Source organism: Abramis brama, assembly GCF_963993115.1.
Source record: "Abramis brama genome assembly, chromosome: 15".
NCBI classification, from domain to species: domain Eukaryota; kingdom Metazoa; phylum Chordata; class Actinopteri; order Cypriniformes; family Leuciscidae; genus Abramis; species Abramis brama.
The window spans coordinates 34,414,169-34,436,668 of NC_139977.1; the positions used below are offsets into that span (position 1 = coordinate 34,414,169).

The 22,500-nt window shown below is 36.7% G+C and overlaps 1 protein-coding gene across 1 annotated transcript in view; it reads left to right on the top strand.

Annotated features, from left to right (window-relative positions):
- ric1 (RIC1 homolog, RAB6A GEF complex partner 1) overlaps positions 1 to 22,500 on the top strand; it is an 80,864-nt gene that overhangs the window by 5,391 nt on the left and 52,973 nt on the right. Inside the window, 1 exon segment of the mRNA XM_084136206.1 lies at positions 7,984 to 8,091. Coding sequence (XP_083992332.1) covers positions 7,984 to 8,091 — 108 coding nt within the window.

Here is a 22,500-nt window from a genome sequence, read left to right on the forward strand (position 1 = left end):
TTAAAACCGTGTTTGATTATCGCGATTTTAATAACTCGCTGTGAATCGTGTCCAGCCAGCACCAGTCTGACGCAGCCGCAGCGCAATGTTGTTTTTCTTTTATTGGAGAAGGGATGGCGGAAGGCAGTGACCGAGGACCTAATCTGAGGCGTGGTCATATTGGCTTTTACAAAAGTCCCGAGGGAAACTTAATCGAGGATGGTCACTACAATAGGGGGAAACACTTCAGATCTGCCGAGTCCTCTTGTGTGACCATCACCCACTGTTGTATAGCGAACGCAAGGCAAGTTAACTTTGACCTCAATACCAAAACTACGTCTGGGACAAAATGTTGTTCTGAGTTGAAATATTTGATCTCACTCACTTGAAATAAACATGAAGCTTCCGCGAAGAAAAGTTCACAGTGGCTTTGAGCCAAAGACGAACGATCAAGTTCAAACAAGACTATTAAGAGTGACATTTAAGGGATAATAATGTATATTCATTGTACACTTATTACACAGATTATTTTTTTTCCCCACACATAATTACGGGGACAAATTGAATTGAGATTAATGTTTTAAATCTTACCTGTTTATAAATTAATTTTGTACAGCGTACAAAACAATCATCCAGACAAGATGATCACAACAATATTATCAAACTCTGTAAACAATAAATCAACTCTGATTTCATTTTTCAATACAATCAAAAACGGAGACGCAAGACGGCAAGTTGTATTTGAGTGAAACGTGGATAATGCGTTGCTATTGACGACGGAAATGCCACCGAATATAATCTTGCTTAAGGCGAGACACGGCAGGCAAAAACATTGTTTTCTTTTTACTGGTCAATTTTGAGATTTTTGGATATTTGTCTTCAGTAACATGTCTTCTTTCAGACTGTGGTGAAAAAAAGTCCGAAATACACATTTAGGTCTTTATTTTATTACACTTTGTCTGTTTGCGTCTGTAGATTTCGCGTAAATTCAACAAAAGTTGTCGTTGTAAATCATCCTGCCGATCCACGATCTCTGTCTGCTCTCTGTCATCACACACACCGCTGGAAAGCTCTCTCTTCACTGTACAATGCTGTCGGATCCACATATGGTCATAACAAAAGTAGATATCCATAAATCCCTCTGTAATTTTTTCCCCATCTAATATGTGAACACAATGAAAAAATAATTTTTAATCTGGCTTTATCCATTATTCAGATTTCGTTTTTTAAAATATATACAAATTAGCGCATATTTAATTAGATATTGCCTAATTTGCATATTTAAACATTAAATTACAGAAAACTTGTAATACATTTTTTTCTTATCTTAATGTAGGTAATCAACTGGGAAAGTTTCATGGTGATATCTGCTAGTTAAAATTTTTACCCTATTCACCTGTAGTGTCTCGCCTTAAAAATGTGCATAGAGCTGCTGGTTTTATTTGTTGTTTGTTGATTTTCAAATATAAAACTTGTTGAAATATTTTCAGTGTGAGCATCAGTTATTTTTGAACACTTTCATCTCGTTTTAACAAAGCCGTGATAATATTGATAATCACGATAATTTTGGTCACTATTATCGTGATATGAAATTTTTATACCGTCCCATTGCTGATATGTTTTATCTATATATATATATATATATATATGCAACGTTTCTTGGTTTGAAACTCTTTAAACTCTAGTTTTGTCTCTTCTAGCGCTGGTTCCTCTTTAATGGACTATAATGAAAAGGAGATAATTAGATGATATTTAATGAAATGGAGAGAATTAGATGATATTTTGTTGCACGGAGACACACGTCGCTTCTGTTGGATCTGTTTTCGATTAGACTACACACACCCCTAATATGGTTATGATTTCAGACGTGTTTTATGTTTTCGGGCTCATTTATAAACACACGTGCAATCAGATTTAATCCTAAATTCTCTTTGATTTCATCCTACATTAAAGGTGAGGAACAAATAAGAATTTAAGTCGTATAAATGTTCAAAATTTTACAATAACTGAAGGGCTTTCGAACAAACTTTTAGCACACCAGTAATTAAAATAATCCAACATTGATTATGAAATATTCAAATAAAGTCTGCATATGAGCACACATAATTCTTCTGAAATAGGTGGAGTTGATGCACATTGGGCTTAAATTAAACTGTGATTTATAAAGACGGACGCATCTAGGAAGACTTGTTTTGTATATATAGACGTTTTATAAATCATTCATACATTCTGCACACATCTTTATAACTCATTTAAACTCATTGAGATGTACAGCAGCAGCAGATGTAAAGTCACACTTTACACACAATCGCTGGTGAAATGCATGCTCAGTGTGTGTGTTGTGTAACGCTGTGCGATCATATTTCATCTGTTCTGTGTGTAAGATGAGTATTAGTGAACCATCACAAACCATCCAGTAGAGATGCTCAGGTTTACGGTGTTCAGAGTCACTTTCACAACATTCACAACACTGATCTGTTTATATGAGCGGCCATACGTGTCATCTTCTGTCTCAACCAATTGTGGGAGTTTGGGGGCGGGGCTATTCGTTTGACTGACCAATGACAGACCGTGTTTGAGAAACATGATTGGAAACAGTCATAATGTTGGGTTACACTTTATTTTAAGGTGTCATTGTTACAGTGTAATCATATATCTAAGTACTGAGTAATATTAATTAACATGTACTTACTATTGGGGGATTAGGTTAAGGGTTAATTGCATGTAATTATGCATACTTTACTGTTAATACTATGGTAAGTACATGAAACATATGTAACAAGGACACTGTAAAAATAAAGTGTTACCTAATGTTGTCTGTACGTGTGTTTTGACCTAAACTATGGGGTGATTTGGGGTTAGTGGTAATCTTAACATCTTAACATCAGTACGAGAGCCTCAGTTCATGTAACGTGATTACTGAACAAAAGCAGCTTATGATTGTTCATCACTGGCACGTTCATGCATGCGCTTCATGGGTTTCGCTCCACTATAGTTCCCTGTGATGTGAATCAGTCAAGGCTTCGATCAGATCATCATTTGCCTCTGGATAGATAGAATAGATCTTTATTAGTCATTGTTAAAAGAAACACATTTAGCAGCTCTTCAGATTTAGCAGGATAACTATAAATCATGTAAACGGTGTATATAAATACCAGGGACAATTGAAAAAGATAGACACAATGTAAATGAGACTAGATAAATATATCCAAAACAAATAAACAGACAAAGACGAATGCAAAATAAGATATAAAGATAGACACAATGGACACAAACAGTGAGGTAGTGCTTAGGAATGATAAGGAGATGTTGGAGATGAAGGATATTGTTATATGTATTATAGTTTGGACACACCTGTGAGTTGAATCTTGTATAAACATGTCTTGTTGCTGGCTGTCGGCACTAGCCACGTTTCCATTACCCTTCAAATTGCGCAAATTGAAATTGCACATTGAAAATACGCCCAATGGAAACACGTCGATTTCACAAAAACTCCCATTTATCGCAAAAGAGTTTTTACGCTCACATGAGGAGGTTTTTCAGGCAATTCGAAAAATAAATATTTTGCAAAACTGCAATGGAAACAGTTTTTGCGCATTTACAGTCACCTGACGTAGATGACGCGGTGTGTTTGGACAGAATACGAGACTGAGTTCTTTATTAAACTCATATAAGGCAGAAGAATGACAGGAATAATGGATTCTAAACCTCAAATAAATGCCACAATCAAGACCTGGAAGCAGATCTGAGGAGAAACACCCAGAAACTCCTCATATGAGCCGCTCTCAGTATAATAAGGGTCGTTCCTCACCATCAATGCTTGGAAAACACACACACATCTCCTTCCATTAATAATAATGGCCAGTGCGGCGGCTGGGATATAGTACATAATCCCACCAACATCCGTCTTTAGTTTTAGTTTTAGTCGCACAACATCGGCTAATGGAAACGCCGTCATTTCGCAATAGTTTTTTGTAAACACAAAAGTTTTGTGCAAATCTGTAATGGAAACGCGCCAAATGTTGGAGTAATCAGTGATTGTCTGTGAGCATTAGAGGGTTTTAGGGTCTGATAACGTGTGTCTGTTGAGTTAAACTCATGTCTGATGATTTACTGAGTCGAATACATTTAAAAATAGATCATGTTGTGTTCACTTGTATGTGGTGACCAAACACAGACATGCACAGATGTGAAATATGATGATGATTAGCACGATAGTGTTGCTCTTTTCTTTTTTGTTACAGTGGCATTTTCTTCAGAAGTGAAGGACTGATCACAGTGTTGCTCTGTGACTGACACATGAGATTTCACATCCCTTTTTGTCTTTTTGGTTTCACTTTGTTCAGGAACGATAACTAGTGTCAGACCAAAGTGTATTCAGACACCTTCAACATTTCTCACATTATCACAGTTTATTCGCTATAGTTTAGAAAACGGTAATAAAATATGAGCAGAACTCAGTTGATATTTGACTGGTTTTGTCCGTCCTTCTGTTAGACTGTCTCACACATGAATTATGTTGAATATCTGTCAGCTGTTAAATTTAACTACACTATTAGATAATACCAGTTTAGCTCAACCAATCACCAAGCAATGCTTCATTGTGTTCAGTCTGTGTGTAAAAAGAGCATTAGCAATTAAAGAAAACACACTTCAGCAAAACATGATCAGCTCAAAGTGTCCGAATCATTTTTAGTCCCAAATCTGTATAAATGTCACTGGTAGTCTCTGTATGAAGAATTATTGGGTAATAACATGTCACGAGTTTAATTTTTTTTTGCTCTCCTCACTTACATTAATGAACTATAGTGTCCTGATCACACTAGTGAAAAAAATAAAAAATGATATCTGGTGTCTGCATAATTTTGGGTTTGACTGTATATAAGTGTCTACGCCAGCGGACGATATCTCTGCAGTTTTGTCGTCTGCCGCTTTAAATGCTCAAGCTCTTTAAAGCCTGGATTCTGATTGGCTGTCAGTGTTTTTATCGTTCCACTGGACTGAATGATTATTAATTAAAACTTTCTATTTCTTATTGGCGTGAACAGGCCTTTTTGGTCATTATTAAAACAGTCTGATAATTGCAGTTTGATAATAAAGATTAATGTGCATGTTTGTCTGCTAGATGCCCTTTTTGTATTATTATTTTTTGCACAAACTGTTGAATATTTCGTCTGTGGTGATGATGGAGGTTCAGTTGAATTCATTTTTATTTGTGTAGCGCGTTTTTCACAATACAAATGGTTTCAAAGCAGCTTTACAGAAAATGCATGTTGCAAATATTACATCAGGTTGAGGATGATGCAGAAATGTATTTTCTCTGCACGATTTAACAAGCATGATTGTATCAGAGGACATGAATCAATTTGCTGATTGTATCAGGACAGGAAGTAACATGTTCTTTGTGTAAGCGTGTTGAATTCAGATCGAGAGTGAGTTAGGACAACCACCGTCCTGCATTACACTCTCGGTCTGTTATGTAACTGTGCATATGATTTACATGCATGATTTTTGGTGCATTCTCTAATTTTTCAGATGTTTTTCTTTCTCCGTTTTAGTCAGGCTGTATGAAAAGTAGCGTCACTGAGTGCTTGCTTTGCCATAGAAAAACATTTGCACCCACTATTAGAGTCATTTAACTACAGTTTTGCAGAGTAAGGTGATGTCAGTCTGTGGATAATGTGAGTAATTCAAGTTATTAATGTAACTATCGCTGGTTGCTATAGGTACAGGTGTTTGATCAAAATAAAGCCGGTCCTGGATCCGCTGACGTCTGATGTAAATACAGCTGTCAATCACAGACACTAGTTGTGAATGTTTCTCTCGTGTGGAATCTGAAGCCTGTCTGACCTTTCGTGACCCCTGAATGAAACGCTCATGAGGAACGACCTTCACACACACACGCCGAAAGTAAATGCAGATTCTGTGACGTTAGTGTTAGTTTTACACACATGAGTGTGTGTGTGTGTTGAGGTTTACAGCTCCCTGTTGGCAGAATGAAACCAGCACTTTGCTTCCATTTTTGGGTGTTTTTCTTTGTGGCCGAGCGCTGTTCTCTTCCACACATCCGTCTCTCATTTCTCCTGATGGGTTTCCCTGCTGCTCCGCATTGCACTGGGAGAATGTCATGCGTTTCTGTTGGTCTGTAGAATAAAGACGGAAACGCACACGATGAACGACGTTAAACTTTTGTTTTTCCTCTGTTAGATGATTCAGAGTCATTTTGGAGCATCTTATTACGCAAATATTCTTGTTTATTCTTAACTTTATTTGTAAAGTTTGGCATTATTTCATATGCATGCTGTGAACATTACACTATAATGACTTGAATATATCTCTTAAAGGGTTATTTCACCCAAAAATGAAGTTTCTGTCATTAATTATTCACCCTCATGTCGTTCCAAACCTTCGTTCATCTTCAGAACACAAATGAAAGATTTGATGAAATCTGAGAGGTTTCTGATCCCACATAGGCAGCAACGTCATTGCGACTTTCAAGGCCCAGAAAGGTAGTAAAGACATCGTTAAAATAGTCCATGTGACTACAGTGGTTCACCGTTAATGTTATGAAGCGACATTTCTGTGCAAAACCCCCCCAAAAATAACTTGAATCAACAATCTCTTCTCTTTTATGTCAGAACGCCGGCTCACTATTGGCTGACGCTGGTCATGTGAGCACCACGACACATGCGTGTGATGCTGACGCAGCCAATAGTGCATCTGATCGCTTAGTAAAGCAGCAGCACACTGTCCTCAATACTAGTGATGATTGACTTGTGCATAAGTCAAGTCACCTTTATTTATACAGCGCTTTTTACAACACAGAGTGTTTCAAAGCAGCTTTACAGAGATAACAGGAAAATAATGCAACAAAGTTTGTTTCCAGAAGAAAATAGCGTCACAGTCCAGCTTAAGGAAGCCCAGTGAGGTTTCATTTTGGTTGTAAAAAAGTTTAATTTTTATATATATATATATATATATATATATATATATATATATATATATATATATGAAGAGCTCAGATGCAAAAGCCTCTAAGTGCCATCTGAAATTTTCTTATATTTAAGTTAAGTAATTTCACTTACCGTATTTTCCGGACTATAAGTCGCTCCGGAGTATAAGTCGCATCAGTCAAAAAATGCGTCATGAAGAGGAAAAAAACATATATAAGTCGCACTGGACTATAAGTCGCATTTATTTAGAAATTTATTTCATAAAATCCAAGACCAAGAACAGACATTTAATCTGGAAAGGCAAGTTATTCAACTACACAGTAGCACACAGTGACAGAACAACAGGCTGAGTAGGTGTCCGGTGTGTTAACACAACACATTAACAGTTATTCAGCTACACAATAGCATAAAGAACATATACCTGGGAGGCTGAATAGGCTAAATTAACATAAGCCAGTGAGTCCAACAAGCAAGTTACCAGTAAACAAGTTCACCAAGCACCCGCGATCTCATTCCACATCACTGAATCCATTGAATTTTCTTCATCCTTGGTGTCGCTTCTGAACAACTCCGCCATAGAGCGCCCTCTCGTGGCTGTAGACGGTAATGTTTTCATCTCAGTCTGAATTAATTTTGATATATAAGTCGCACCTGACTATAAGTCGCAGGACCAGCCAAACTATGAAAAAAAGTGCGACTTATAGTCCGGAAAATACGGTAAATGACAATTAATTGGTAATTTGCATTGCCATTTAAGTGAAATTATTGAACTTAAATATACGAGCTTGATAAAAATGATCATTCTAGAAGAAAATTTCAGATGGCACTTAGAGGCTTTTGCATCTGAACTCTTCATATATATATATATATATACATATAATTATAGCTGCTCTGGAGTAAACGGTGATGTCATCGTCCAGTTCAGTTCTCGTATAATGGTGTCAATGCAGGCAGATCAATAATATTGTTGAATATTAAATGTACATAACTAAACCACACTGACTCAAATGAATTCATATGTCTAACTCTGTCTCTGTCTGTCTGTCTGTAGCCCAGCGTGTTGATCGTCAGCTATATTGAGTCTGGGAAAGCGGCCGCACAGTTCGGCTTCTATCAGCAGGTGGAGTGGAAACCCGACGACTCCATGATCGCAGTGGCGGTGAGTACAACACACGTCTGTCTCTCGTGTGTGTGTGTGTGTGTGCGCTTTATGATGAGATGGGTTTGGTGTCTGTGCAGAACATTGATGATGCGCTCCGTCCCGTCGGTTCGATCTGAGGTTTGGTTTAGTTCCTCCAGGGGAATGAGTTGCTCTTATCTTCACATCAAACCTGTTTCTATGGTTTTCTCTGAGCCGTTTGCTGCAGATCGTCGCCAGAAGGTTATTTCTGGCTCTGAGTGTGTGTGTGTGTGTACATGAACACAACACAACCTGAGACCAAAACATACTCTGTCTGTAAATGTCTGACATGTTCATATCAAGCTGATTAAATCATACTGGGCTGCTCTTGTGATGCATTAGCTGAGTGTTCGTGTCTGAGTGTGTGTGTGTGTTCATGAACGAGTGTGTTTTTGACTCGTCTGTGAGGTTGGAGTTTAATTGCATGTCAGAAACACAAAATGCATGATCAGAAAGACCCGCACAGGGCCAAAGCAGATCAACAGAAAGACAGAAACACTTGATGCGCTACACAGAAGCCGTGTTGAGGTGAACCATCTGTGTTGTGTAGCGAGAGCTCAGACTTGTTCGGACTGGTAGGTACTCCTGCTTACGGACGCGTTGGGATTGCTTAGTTTGCAAAATAGCTGTGTTTTATGTGGATTTAAAGAACTTTGAATGCAAAATTGGAGTTTTGTGACTTGGACGTGACCCTAAACCAACAAGTTAATTTACAAAATCTGTGGTTTTGCACGTCTCCAGTCTTGTATGTGGAGATTGATTGATTTGATGACGACATCACCATGTTTCTTCAACCACAAATGTACCCTGTATCTTCTCTACATTGACAGTTCCTCCAGCGTCGAGTTGAAAACTCGTTAATCTCGCCACAAACAGCCCTAGCGAGCCGCCCACAGTGGAGGTATTTTAAGGCATCATGGATGAAGGCTGATCCAAAAGTTAGGCGGCGTAATTATTCCAGTCGCACATCATGTCCTTCACAGAGGAGACGATTGTTTAAATGTTAATGTGAGTTTTTGTGCAGTCGAGCGTCCGTCACTTGTGGAGGGACGGCGTACAGTAAACAAAACAAACTGTCGATTCTCTTTTGTTAAGCTGCATAATTGCTGTCATTCTGCTCTATTAATGCAGACAGACAGACCGAGATGAGGAGAGACAGCTTGACGTTCGTCTCTTTAAATGCCACACAAAAGACTGAACGCGCACTCGCGTCTGTCAGTCACATTCACTGCTGTTCCCTCTGTTGACAATACTATACAGTTACATATTCCCTCCATTGATCATCACACCATCCTCTGAAGTCTACAAGCCCTCTCTCCAACTGGGTTTAGTTCACTGCAGAATCATCCTTAAAATATCCTGATAATTTACTCACCCCCACGTCATCCAAGATGTTCATGTCTGGTTTTTGAGGAAAACATTCCAGGATTTTTCTCCATATAGTGGAAAATTTCCTGAATATAGAAAATGTCATATATATATATATATATATTGCAGTCCAAATTGCAGTTTCAATGCAATTCAACGCTGCAAAGTCTCGACACGATCTCAGCCGAGGAATAAGGGTCTTATCTAGACAAACCATCTGCCATTTTCTAAAAAAAAAAAAAAAAAAAAAAATGTATAAACTTTTTAATCACAAATGCTCATCTTGCACATCCACAACTTCACGCATTACGTAATCACGTTGGAAAGGTCAGATGGTAACCGGACGTAGGTGGAAAATGTAGAGTGAAAAACTCCATCTCATTTTCTCCTCCAACTTCAAAATCATCCCACATCGTTGTTTTACCTTTTATTTTTCATTTATTTTGTAAATGGCGTTTGACTCAGTCTTTGCTCGTTGGCTTTGTAAACACTAGGTCGGTTCTTCCGCCTACGTCACGCTTGACCTTTCAACATGATTACTCAATGTGTGTCGCATCACAGCTAGTGCAAGACCAGCATTTGTGGTTAAAGAGTATATAAATGTTTATTTTGTTATAAATGTCCACTGGTTTGTCTAGATAAGACTCTTATTCCTCGGCTGGATCGTGTCGAGACTTTGAAGCTGCACTGAAACTCACATTTGGACCTTCGACCCGTTGGACCCCATTGAAGACACTATATGGAGAAAATCCTGGAACATTTTCCTCAAAAACCTTCATTTCTTGTCCACTGAAGAAAGAAAGACATGAACATCTTGGATGACGTGCGGGAGAGTAAATTATCAGGAAATTATAATTCTGGAGTGAACTAATGCTTTAAGGAGGCGTTTATTTAATTATGTCTGGTCTGTTTTTAAATCGGCACATTGTAAAATAGATGTTTTTAGACATTGTTTTGCTGTTTTTTCAGCATCTTGCGCCATGAGTTTAAAGAAGCCGTGTCTTTAGTGTGTGTCCTCAGTAGAGCTGCATTATTAATCAGAAAAAGATCAAGATCTTGATTCAAACACCAAAATGTCTCATTCGTAAATGACAATGATTCTACTGTGTGCGTTTGCGCTGCTGCCGAGCCAGAGAAAGCATTTATCATATTTAAATATTATAATTCAATTTTAAATGTAATAAAAAAAAATATTATTATCATATATCGATATTAAACAGCTTCACAAACAGGCTTTTCAACCACACAGTATCATTATTTGTGTGATATAAAAATATATTCCAATGATCACAGAAGCACTGGGATAAAAGATTATAGTTCGGATATAAACACTGTCCACAGAAGCGACCAAAACATACAATCAGCTTTTGAAAGTAACTTGATGCTTCAAATAAAGATTGTGTCATAGTTACACCAGTAGGAGACTGTTACAAACTGTATTTGTCATTGAATCATTCGTTCAAGAGATTCGTTCAAAAACGCTGAAACAAGTGAAGTATTTATGAGTGAGTCATTGAATCATTTACTCGAACCGATTTTTAAAAATAATCATTCCAATTAATTAAACATTTTTTAATTGACTGCAGCAATTAACATTTTGTCAGAACCTCTTGGGAAAACAAACATATTTTGTTTAGTTGTCTAATCAGAATTGTTGTTGTTGTTGTTGTTGTTCTCGTTATTGTTGCTCTTGTTCTCGTTGTTGTTCTCGTTGTTATTGTTCTTATTGCTCTTGTTGTTGTTGTTGTTGTTGTTGTTATTATTATTGTTCTTGTTGCTCCTTGTTTTTATTGTTCTTGTTGCTCTTATTGTTGTTCTTGTTGCTCGTTGTTCTTGTTGTTGTTGCTCTTCTTGCTCGTCGTTGTTGTTGTTGTTGTTGCTCTTGTTGTTGTTGCTCGTTGTTGTTGCTCTTGTTGTTCTTGTTGCTCTTGTTCTTGTTGCTCTTGTTCTTGTTGCTCGTTGTTGTTGTTGTTGTTGTTGTTGTTGTTGTTGCTCTCGTTCTTGTTGCTCGTTGTTGTTGTTGCTCTTGTTCTTGTTGTTGTTGTTGTTGTTGCTCGTCGTCGTCGTTGTTGTTGTCCGTCGTTGTTGTTGTTGTTGTTGCTCGTCGTCGTCGTCGTTGTTGTTGTCCGTCGTTGTTGTTGTTGTTGTTGCTCGTCGTCGTTGTTGTTGTGGTCGTTGTTGTGGTCGTCGTCGTCGTTGTTGTTGTTGTTGTGGTCGTGGTCCTCCTCACATGGGTCTGGTTCTGTCGGATCGCATCAGAAGCGTCGTGTGTGTGTGTGTGTGTGTGTGTGTGTGTGTGTGTGTGTGTTTTCAGACACCAGAGCTGTGTGTTTCCACTGCCTGACGTCACAGCGGTGCAGAATTACAGCTCAACCTCAGGCTTCATTTCACCGTTCTTCCGTGTCTGAATAAACATTGAGTGTTTAGTCGTTATAGCGATGGGTTTGGGTCATCAGCATCACCTGACGCAGGACACGACAGATAGTGGCCGGTTATTTTCCTCATGCAGTTTTAGCTGATAGTGTTTGACTCTCCGTCCTGCAGGTTTGTTTACATGAGTCCCAGATTATACATTGACATGGATAAGGTGGTTTATCTCAGGTCACATCGAAATGTCACACACCCCTTCACAATACAGCTTCGTCAGACTAGACATTTCAATATTCATTGTGCATTAATATGATATCAGGTGAACTGCTGATAAATACAGTTTAAAAGACATTTTTAATCTTTTAAACCTGTGATTGTGTTGCATGTGTTTGCCGTTTATGGGCTTAACACTGATTTTGTTATTCAGTGGAGTAAATACTTCAGAATATTCCAGATGAATCCAAAGAGAAGTGCTGCATTTCTGTCAGGACAGCGTCTCTCTTTACTGAGAGCCCAGAGGATCATGGGATATCTGGGTTTACCGATTGATTCCGAGAATCTGTTTTTCCATTTTAGTCCATCTAGTCCATTTTTTTTTTTTAGTTCATTTAGTTTTCATCTTGTCAAGAACATGTTCCAGATCACATTACACCCAATATCAAAAGATAAAAGAAATACATTTTTTAAATAAATGCTCATTTCCAGTTTTTATTGCATTTAATCACATTTTCATAAAGAATCCTCTTCACTGCACCCAAATTATATCAAATCAAATGATAAAGAATATAGAACATAAATCAATGTAATTATTTTCATTACATTACGGCAAAGAATTTATTATTATTATGATAATAAATTAGTATTAGTAGTAGTAATAATAATAATAATAATAATAATAATAAAAAATATTTGTATCATAATTTGATATAATAATAATAATAATAATAATAATAATAAAATATTTGTATCATAATTTGATATAATAATAATAATAATAATAATAATAATAAATATTATTTTATTTTCGCATGTTTATTTGTCGTGTGTGTGTCTATATATGTGTATATATATGTATATATATATATATATATATATATATATATATATATATATATATATATTTATATTTATATTTATATAATACATTTTTTCGTTTAAAATAGAGATCACGATTTTCCCACAATTCCCACACAAACAACTCCCACAAAATAGAAAACTAAACAAAATAACATTTACACGAGATTCTGACGAAATGTTAATTTTGCAGTTTGTTTTAAAAATATTGAATTAATTTGAAATGATTTTGTTTTAAATCGGTTGAATGAATGATTCAAGTTATATTAAACTGTCTAAAAACAAAACCGGGTTCACAAACTGTCTGTTCACCATGGGTCATTTCTGTATATAATAAAGAGTATAAACTATATATAATTGCATGCTAGAATTAACTCGAATCCCAGATCTGATCTGCTGCTTCACACACACACACACACACACACACACACACACACACACACACACACACACACACACACACACTGCGTAACCCTCCAGACGATACACTTTTGTGCTGTAATCTCTGAGTGGCGTCTCTCAGAACACCCAGTGCAGAGATAACAGCGGGTCGGTTTGGGATGTTTAGTCTGGAGAACAGATCTCTGAAACACCAGACGCCTCCACACAGCCTGTGAGCTTTCCACGCGCTCATCACAGCGGCTAATCGATGGAGCATCATGGGTAATATTGGCATGCGTTTATTGGCATCGCTGTTCCCGAAGCGTTCCCAGGAGTTCAGTGATTGGCTGGAGCGTCGGGCCAGATACAGACCTGTGTGGGCTGAGAGTGAGAAAACCTTCATGAATATTTCCCACAATCCTGCAGAGATGAAGCTGGAAATAATCGCTCGCTGTTCATCTTCTGTCTAGTTCTAGTATATCTGTATCCGTGCTGATTTTGGGCTCCTTTGGAGTTCAGTAACTTCACAGCAGAATTGAATCTGATGAGTTTTGTTGTGGTGTCTGTGCAGAACATTGATGATGCGCTCCGTCCCGTCGGTTCGATCTGAGGTTTGGTTTAGTTCCTCCAGGGGAATGAGTTGCTCTTATCTTCACATCAAACCTGTTTCTATGGTTTTCTCTGAGCCGTTTGCTGCAGATCGTCTCCAGAAGGTTATTTCTGGCTCTGAATGTGTGTGTGTGTACATGAACACAACACAACCTGAGACCAAAACATACTCTGTCTGTAATAGGGGTGTAACGATACCCTAATTTCACGATTCGATACATATCACGATACTGAACTCACGATACGATATTATTGCGATACTCCAAGACATATAAAAAAAAGGTTAAGAAAAAAATGTACTGTTGATTAAATGCTAAATTTGATATAACATTGTGGGTGTAAATGAACAGGCTTGGACAATGGTGACACCAGAATAAATATATTCATGATTCTGAACCTGAAAATACAGAATTATTTTAGACGAATATGCACTTGCACTCTGTCACTGGCTAGATATATTTAAAATAATGTAGGCCACTTTTTACTGGTAACATAAGACTTATAACATAAGCATTATCAGGACCCACTATTCCCCCATTATTATACATTATATTCAACATAATATATTGTAGTTTAATGTAGTACTGACTCTGAAAACTTCAATTTTTTTCTCACAGGGTAATTTTTATTTTGGGTGAACTATCCACGATACATATTGTTGCATTTTTGTATTGCGATATATTGTGACACGATATATTGTTACACCCCTAGTCTGTAAACATGTCTGACATGTTCATATCATACAGGGCTGCTCTTGTGATGCATTAGCTGAGTGTTCGTGTGTGTGTGTGTGTGTGTGTGTGTGTGTGTGTGTGTGTGTGTGTGTGTGTGTGTGTGTGTGTGTGTGTGTGTGTTCATGAACGAGTGTGTTTGATTGCATGCACGATTATGACAAAAATCATAATTATCGATTATTCCCTTGAAATTGTAAATGCGATTTATTAATTACAATTTACATTGACTGATGTTTTGAATAGCTTTATGCCGTTGTTTGAAGCGACTGCATGCCGTATAGTTATATCAAACAAGCTGAAAACACTCTTCCTGAGAAAAACTTTTATTGCTTTTCTACAGCTTTAAGCCTCAAATGTCAAATATAATTTTTTATTATTATTATTATTATTATTATTATTATTATTTATTTTAAGAAACCAAAACCAAAGTAAAAATATGCATGGTAATATAATGTTATACCAAAATTAAAACATAAGCTGTAGAAAGAAAGAAAAACACAGCAAGCACACAGAATAAGAGGGAGTTTGATTGACAGGCGATCTGACCAATCATAATCCGCCATCCGCAGAATCCGCCATTTTTGTCCGACAAAGCAGTCAGGAGAGTTAGTAGATTAACGATGGAGGATTTGAACTTGACGGAGTGTACTGACGTCTTTCCGCGGTTAAAAGAACATTCCTTCTGATGTTCATTCATGTTTATTTGACACTAGAAACTAGAAGGAAGTAGGGGTGTAACGTTTCACAAAATTCACGGTTCGGTTCGATGCGACACAGTGGTGTCACGGTTCGGTACGTTTTCGATACAGCAAAAAAGAAGAAATGCTAGAGAAATTTCCTTGATTAAAAAAAAAAAATGTATTATTAGAAATTATATTTTTAAATAAGTGTGAGTTTTATATATATATATTCGCCCAAATATTTCACAATATTACAGTTTTTGTTTGTATTTTTAATCAAATAAATGCAGCCTTGGTGAGCAGAAGAGACTTCTTTTAAAAACATTAAAAATCTTACAGATCTAAAACTTTTGACCGGTAGTGTATATATATATATATATAATATACATCTAGATTGATAGATATAGAGAGATGGATGGATGGATGGATGGATGGATGGATGGATGGATGGATAGATAGATGGATAGATGGATAGATGGATAGATAGATAGATAGATAGATAGATAGATATGGATTGTTTATGGACAGAACATCAGTTTGATTTGTGTTCTGTGGTCAGTTCTCCGTCATATATTAATATTAATAGGGGTGTAACAATACCCTCATGTCACGATTCGATACTGAACTCACAATATTAATGCGATTCTCCAAGACATTTGATAAAAGGTTAACAAATTTTTTTACTGTTGATTTAAAATGCAAAATTTGATATTATATTGTGTGTGTAAATGAATATTCTTGGACTTAGTGCTGATAACCCAAAGCTGGACAATAGAGACGCCAGAATAACAATATTCATGATTCTGAAGCTGAAAATACTGAATTATTTTAGACGAATGTACTTGATCTCCATCTCTGACTAGATATATTTAAAATAATGTCGGCCACTTTTACTGGTAAGAGACGTGTCATTATCAGGACACACTAATATTGCCCCATTGCATTATTATACATTATATTCAACATTATATATAGCAGTTTAATGTAGAACTGACACTAAAACTCTGAAAAAAAGGAGGAAGTCTGAAACACACAGCGGTTTTGAGGCCATCCTTAATAATATACTAATAATCATTACTTTTCCCAGTTCTTTGTGACAGCTTTTAGGTGCGTTATTGGCAGCGCCACCCTTACACATGAACGCGTCACCACCGCTCAACAGTTAATATTATTCTTTGGTGTTCAGTTTATTCAGGTTTTCCAATTGTTATGTAATATATATATATATATATAATATATACTGAGTATTGTGATTTAAAAATATTCCAGGTTTGCTGTGCTTGTTTGTAGAGCTGCACAATTTAGCCATTTCTTGTCTCTCTCTCTCTCTCTCTCTCTCTCTCTCTCTCTCTCTCTCTCACACACACACACACACACACACACACACACACACACACACACACACACACACACACACACACACACACACACACATATATATATATATATATAAATTGTAAATACTCAGTTGTATACTCAGTGTATATATATATATTAAATAACAATTTTATTTTTTTTATCAAAATCTCTCTTTTTTTTCTCTCGACACCTCTTTAACTCGGCACGAAGTTCTGGAAAACTGTCAGTGAAGTCCTGATATGCAAATTTGTTTAAATTCATACCTACGTAATACCCATGACCAACAAATTACGGCAAACCAAAATATTTTTAAGGCCTGTTGAGTGCAGATCTAGTGCTGTTTATCTGACGCTGTGCTCCTGAAATCTGAGGGTTTATTCTCACCACATCAACAGGCCTGAGAAACGCTGACTCCAGTGATTTCACTTGTGTTTCTACGCTTTCATCTTCCTGTCTGTATGCAAATGTGCTGTTCGGGGACTTCCTAAAAATCACAAACAAGAATGATTGATTATTTAAACATTTTTCAGTATTTATTTTTTGATTTGTTTACTGTGGTTGTTGCTTTATTTGATAAAATCTCCATTTTAGTTTAACTCTCATTCAAGATTTTTAGCACTGTGGTTTTATTGTTTTTATTATTTTAAAGTAATAAAGTATTTATATACCATTTATGCTGATTTTATATCAGTATAAAATAACGTATAGTAATACTAATGTTTTTAGTAATGTGAATATATAGAGTAATTTAACATGCTTGCACAATATTCACAGTGTAAAATATTTGTGTTTAGCAGTTTTGTGCCATTTCAGCAGGATTACAGAATATTTTACGCTTAAAGGGGCGGTTCACAGGCAAGCATGATCTGAGGGGGGGGATCTAATTGTAATACAAATTGTGATTTAAAAATATTCCAGGTTTGCTGTGCTTGTTTGTAGAGCTGCACAATTTAGCCATTTCTTGTCTCTCACACACACACACATACATTATATATATATATGTGAAGAGTTTGGTTCCAAAACGCGATAAACGCCATTTAAAAAAAAATTGAGTTCCTGCAAAAATCAGTATTGTATAGGGTCAGTATTGAAAAGTCAATTTTAAATTTTATGTAAAATGCGATATCCGCCGTGTTATTCTGTCATGTTTTCTCCCTTTCTTTACAAACCGCGACAAACGCCAGTCTCCTTTCTCTGCAGAATGAGATAAATCCGCTCTCAACCAATCACAGCGCACCATTCCACGCACTGTAAACAGTAACGGCAGCGCTTTGAATACACCCGGCATCCTAGTTTTTCCTATCTACTTTGTACTTTTTGATCAACAATCAAACAAAATCTTTTATAATTTTGACGGCATTGATGAACCTGTGGTGGTTTCTGCGGTAGGGAAGAAACGTAAGCCATCGAAATCTAATCATTTACGTGAGGAGATTAAGAAGACGAGGCGCGGGAGGAGGAAAAATGCCGGCTATTGCTTGTTCTCACACGACAGCATCAGACTTCTGTCACGCTGACACGTTGACCCCAGGGGATCTTTTGAAAAACTTTCAGTTGTTTTACTCAGTCAACGAAAACCGAGCAGGACTAAGCCGTTTTACAGATGATCGCCGTCAAAAAAGTTCAGGAGGTATTTCCTAGCGATAGCTGATTGAATGTATTTTTAGTCCAGTGCCTGTAACGTTAATAAGATATTGATCGAGTTCAGGCTGTCATATGTGGATGGATCAACTTATTTTGTTGTGTATTTTCAACAGTTTCAATATGAAAAATAACTTTTATATTGATTCAATGGATTAATTGCATTTGGGGAAAAAAAGTGTTATGAATTTATTGCATTTTGGGGAAAAAATGATCAGTTTTTATAATAAATCTTTGAAAATCAAAATCTGGATTTGAATTTGTTTTGTTATTATAACCTAAATATGCTATGTGAAAGTTTGAAACAGAAAATAGCGTTTTTCATCTTGCCAAATTCTTGGTAAAGAAAACACATTTTTACTCAAATTAATCAAAATGGATTTATCGCGTTTTGGAACCAAACTCTTCATATATATATATATAAAAATTGTAAATACTCAGTTGTTTTATTTTACAGTGGGAAAAAAAAAAAATCACATTTATATGTGTACAGTGGGGGAAAAAAGTATTTAGTCAGCCACCAATTGTGCAAGTTCTCCCACTTAAAAAGATGAGAGAGGCCTGTAATTTTCAGCACAGGTACACTTCAACTATGAGAGACAAAATGAGGAAAAAAATGCAGAAAATCACATTGTAGGATTTTTAATGAATTTATTTGCAAATTATGGTGGAAAATAAGTATTTGGTCAATAACAAAAGTTTATCTCGATACTTTGTTATATATCCTTTGTTGGCAATGACAGAGGTCACACGTTTTCTGTAAGTCTTCACAAGGTTTTCACACACTGTTGCTGGTATTTTGGCCCATTCCTCCTTGCAGATCTCCCAGGGCTGCCAACTTTTGAGTTTAGCTTGGAGTGAGATTTTTTTTCTGTAAAAACAAATATTGCATCACAATAAGTGTAATTGTGATTGTCAAAACATTTGGTAACTAAATAGAATTTTATGCAGTTTAGTGACAACATGTTACAATGTTTATGACTGGTAGGATACAGTTTTTATTATTGCTTGACAAAAATTTCAAGATTTAAATTCCATTCTTGTGATCTGATTCCGATTTTGATTCAATATTGACTAATTTGGATACATGTTTATTTAAATTTTATTTAAAAAAATAATCTCATCTAATGCTGTACACATAGAGGGCCCAATCTGCTGGTATTTTTAAAGGTAAATATAATGCAGTTTTTGTTATAATAACAATTATTTAATGACATAAGTAAAAATATAATAAATATGTAATATAGTGCTCAGCAAAATCTCCTCTCTAGCTATTTTTTCTATTCAATTAACATGCTATGGTCATTAAATGGCTTTCTTGAGGTAAATGTAACGTTATGTGACATAATTGTTCTCCTGCTGTTATACTGACCTCTTTCCGTGGTTGAAAAACACTAATTGGTCGATATTATGTATACTTTCGGTAAGTTGTACTGCATCTTTAAATAAAAAAGTAACAGATGATCGGTTCACGTGCACTTGAACTGAGGCGCTCAGCGATCTGTCACGTCACATTTACAAGCGCCAAACGTATTTTTGTCTGAATTTTGTAATAAAATTGACGGAATCTAAGAGCTGAGAATTAGTTTAATATTAAAAGTACCTCTTTGCTCCGCAATTTTTCTGTGCGTGAGAAAATGGATGTGTGGCGTGAGAGCGTGTGAAAAGTGTCAATTGCGTGAGTCTCACGCTCAATGCGTGAGAGTTGGCAGCCCTGATCTCCTCTAGAGCAGTGATGTTTCGGGGCTGTCACTGGGCAACATGGACTTTCAACTCCCTCCAAAGATTTTCTATAGGGTTGAGATCTGGAGACTGGCTAGGCCACTCCAGGACCTTGAAATGCTTCTTACAGAGCCACTCCTTCGTTGCCCGGGCGGTGTGTTTGGGATCATTGTCATGCTGAAGGACCCAGCCACGTTTCATCTTCAATGCCCTTGCTGATGGAAGGAGGTTTTCACTCAAAATCTCAAGATGCATGGCCCCATTCATCCTTTCCTTTACACGGATCAGTCGTCCTGGTCCATTTGCAGAAAAACAGCCCGAAGCATGATGTTTCACCCCCATGCTTCACAGTAGGTATGGTGTTCTTTGGATGCAACTTCTCCTCCAAACACGACGAGTTGAGTTTTTACCAAAAAGTTCTATTTTGGTTTCATCTGACCATATGACATTCTCCCAATCCTCTTCTGGATCATCCAAATGCTCTCTAGCAAACTTCAGACGGGCCTGGACATGTACTGGCTTAAGCAGGGGGACACGTCTGGCACTGCAGGATTTGAGTCCCTGGCGGCGTAGTGTGTTACTGATGGTAGCCTTTGTTACTTTGGTCCCAGCTCTCTGCAGGTCATTCACTAGGTCCCCCGTGTGGTTCTGGGAGTTTTGCTCACCGTTCTTGTGATCATTTTGACCCCACGGGGTGAGATCTTGCGTGGAGCCCCAGATCGAGGGAGATTATCAGTGGTCTTGTATGTCTTCCATTTCCTAATAATTGCTCCCACAGTTGATTTCTTCACACCAAGCTGCTTACCTATTGCAGATTCAGTCTTCCCAGCCTGGTGCAGGTCTACAATTTTGTTTCTGATGTCCTTTGACAGCTCTTTGGTCTTTGATTGACTGTTTGAGGTTGTGGACAGGTGTCTTTTATACTGATAACAAGTTCAAAAAGGTGCCATTAATACAGGTAACGAGTGGAGGACAGAGGAGCCTCTTAAAGAAGAAGTTACAGGTCTGTGAGAGCCAGAAATCTTGCTTGTTTGTTATTGACCAAATACTTATTTTCCACCATAATTTGCAAATAAATTCATTAAAAATCCTACAATGTTTTTTTCTGCATTTTTTTTTCTCATTTTGTCTCTCATAGTTGAAGTGTACCTATGATGAAAATCACAGGCCTCTCTCATCTTTTTAAGTGGGAGAACTTGCACAATTGGTGGCTGACTAAATACTTTTTTTCCCCACTGTATGTCAAACATTTGCCTATATAGATTTATATTTAATTTTTTTACCATAAAATAAAACAATTGAGTATTTAATATGTTAAAAATAACATAGGAATAATTTTACATTACATAACATTACAATTGTAACATTATAATGCTAATATTTGTGGCTGTCTTGATTTCTTCATTCTTAAGTGTTAAACCATTAAACTTTCATTTTGTCTGAAATATCCGGTATTTAATTTTTTTCATATAATGATGTGCGATGTTGTTTGGTTCCCAGCATGTCTTGCTTGGCCCCTTCAGTCCATCTCTCGCTGTTTTCCATGTTCCTGCAGTAAATATATCGGCTATAAACTCTGTGGTTTTCTTACCAGTTTCACATGCGTTCAACCAGTCAACACACACTTACATCACTGGTAGCTCCTGTTGTTCTGGGTCAGACCCGACTCTGAAGTAGGAGCCAATTTAGCTCCCAGAAGCCGTTCCTAGAACTAAAATAATTCCCAGTTCCAAAGCAGGTCCTTCCGCATTAGTGACAGGAGCTATGAAAAGGTTCATCCAGTGCGAAAGCCCCTTTATGTCAGAATAACCGCATGAATTACACCTACACCCACAACGTCTCGGCTCATTATCACACACACACTGATGTTCCTGAAGTGAAGACGCTTCTGGTGAAGATGCTGTGTTCACCAGGACAGAACTATCATCATCTTATCTGAAGGAGATGTGTGTGATCTCTCTCTGGGGTGGTTGTTTTCTTCAATGCATGTTTCTCACCGTGACTGAAGACTCTTCTTTCTTAGTCTTTATTTTCTGCAGTCAGAGTTCCTGCGCCGCTTGGAAACGATCCATTATCCCGTGTGTACGTTACGGATCAAGTCCGGTTCACTCCTGTAATCATCCTTCAGCAAACAACCGGTTCAGGACACACACACTAGACCCTATAGACACAGTTCAACATGATACTGATACCATTTCTTTTATTTTAGTATTTTTATTTAGTTTTTTTTTTATTTGTTTACATTTTAGAATTGTATTTTATTTGTATCTTATTTTTTATTTGATTAATTTCTTAGTTAATTTTTTTGTTTTACTGTTTATTGTTATTGCATTATTATTAATTATTAATTTGATTTATTCAGATTTGATTTAGATTTTGTTCATTTAATGTTTGTTTTTCACTGTTTATTAGTATTATTTATTTATTATTATTATTAATGACATATTTGT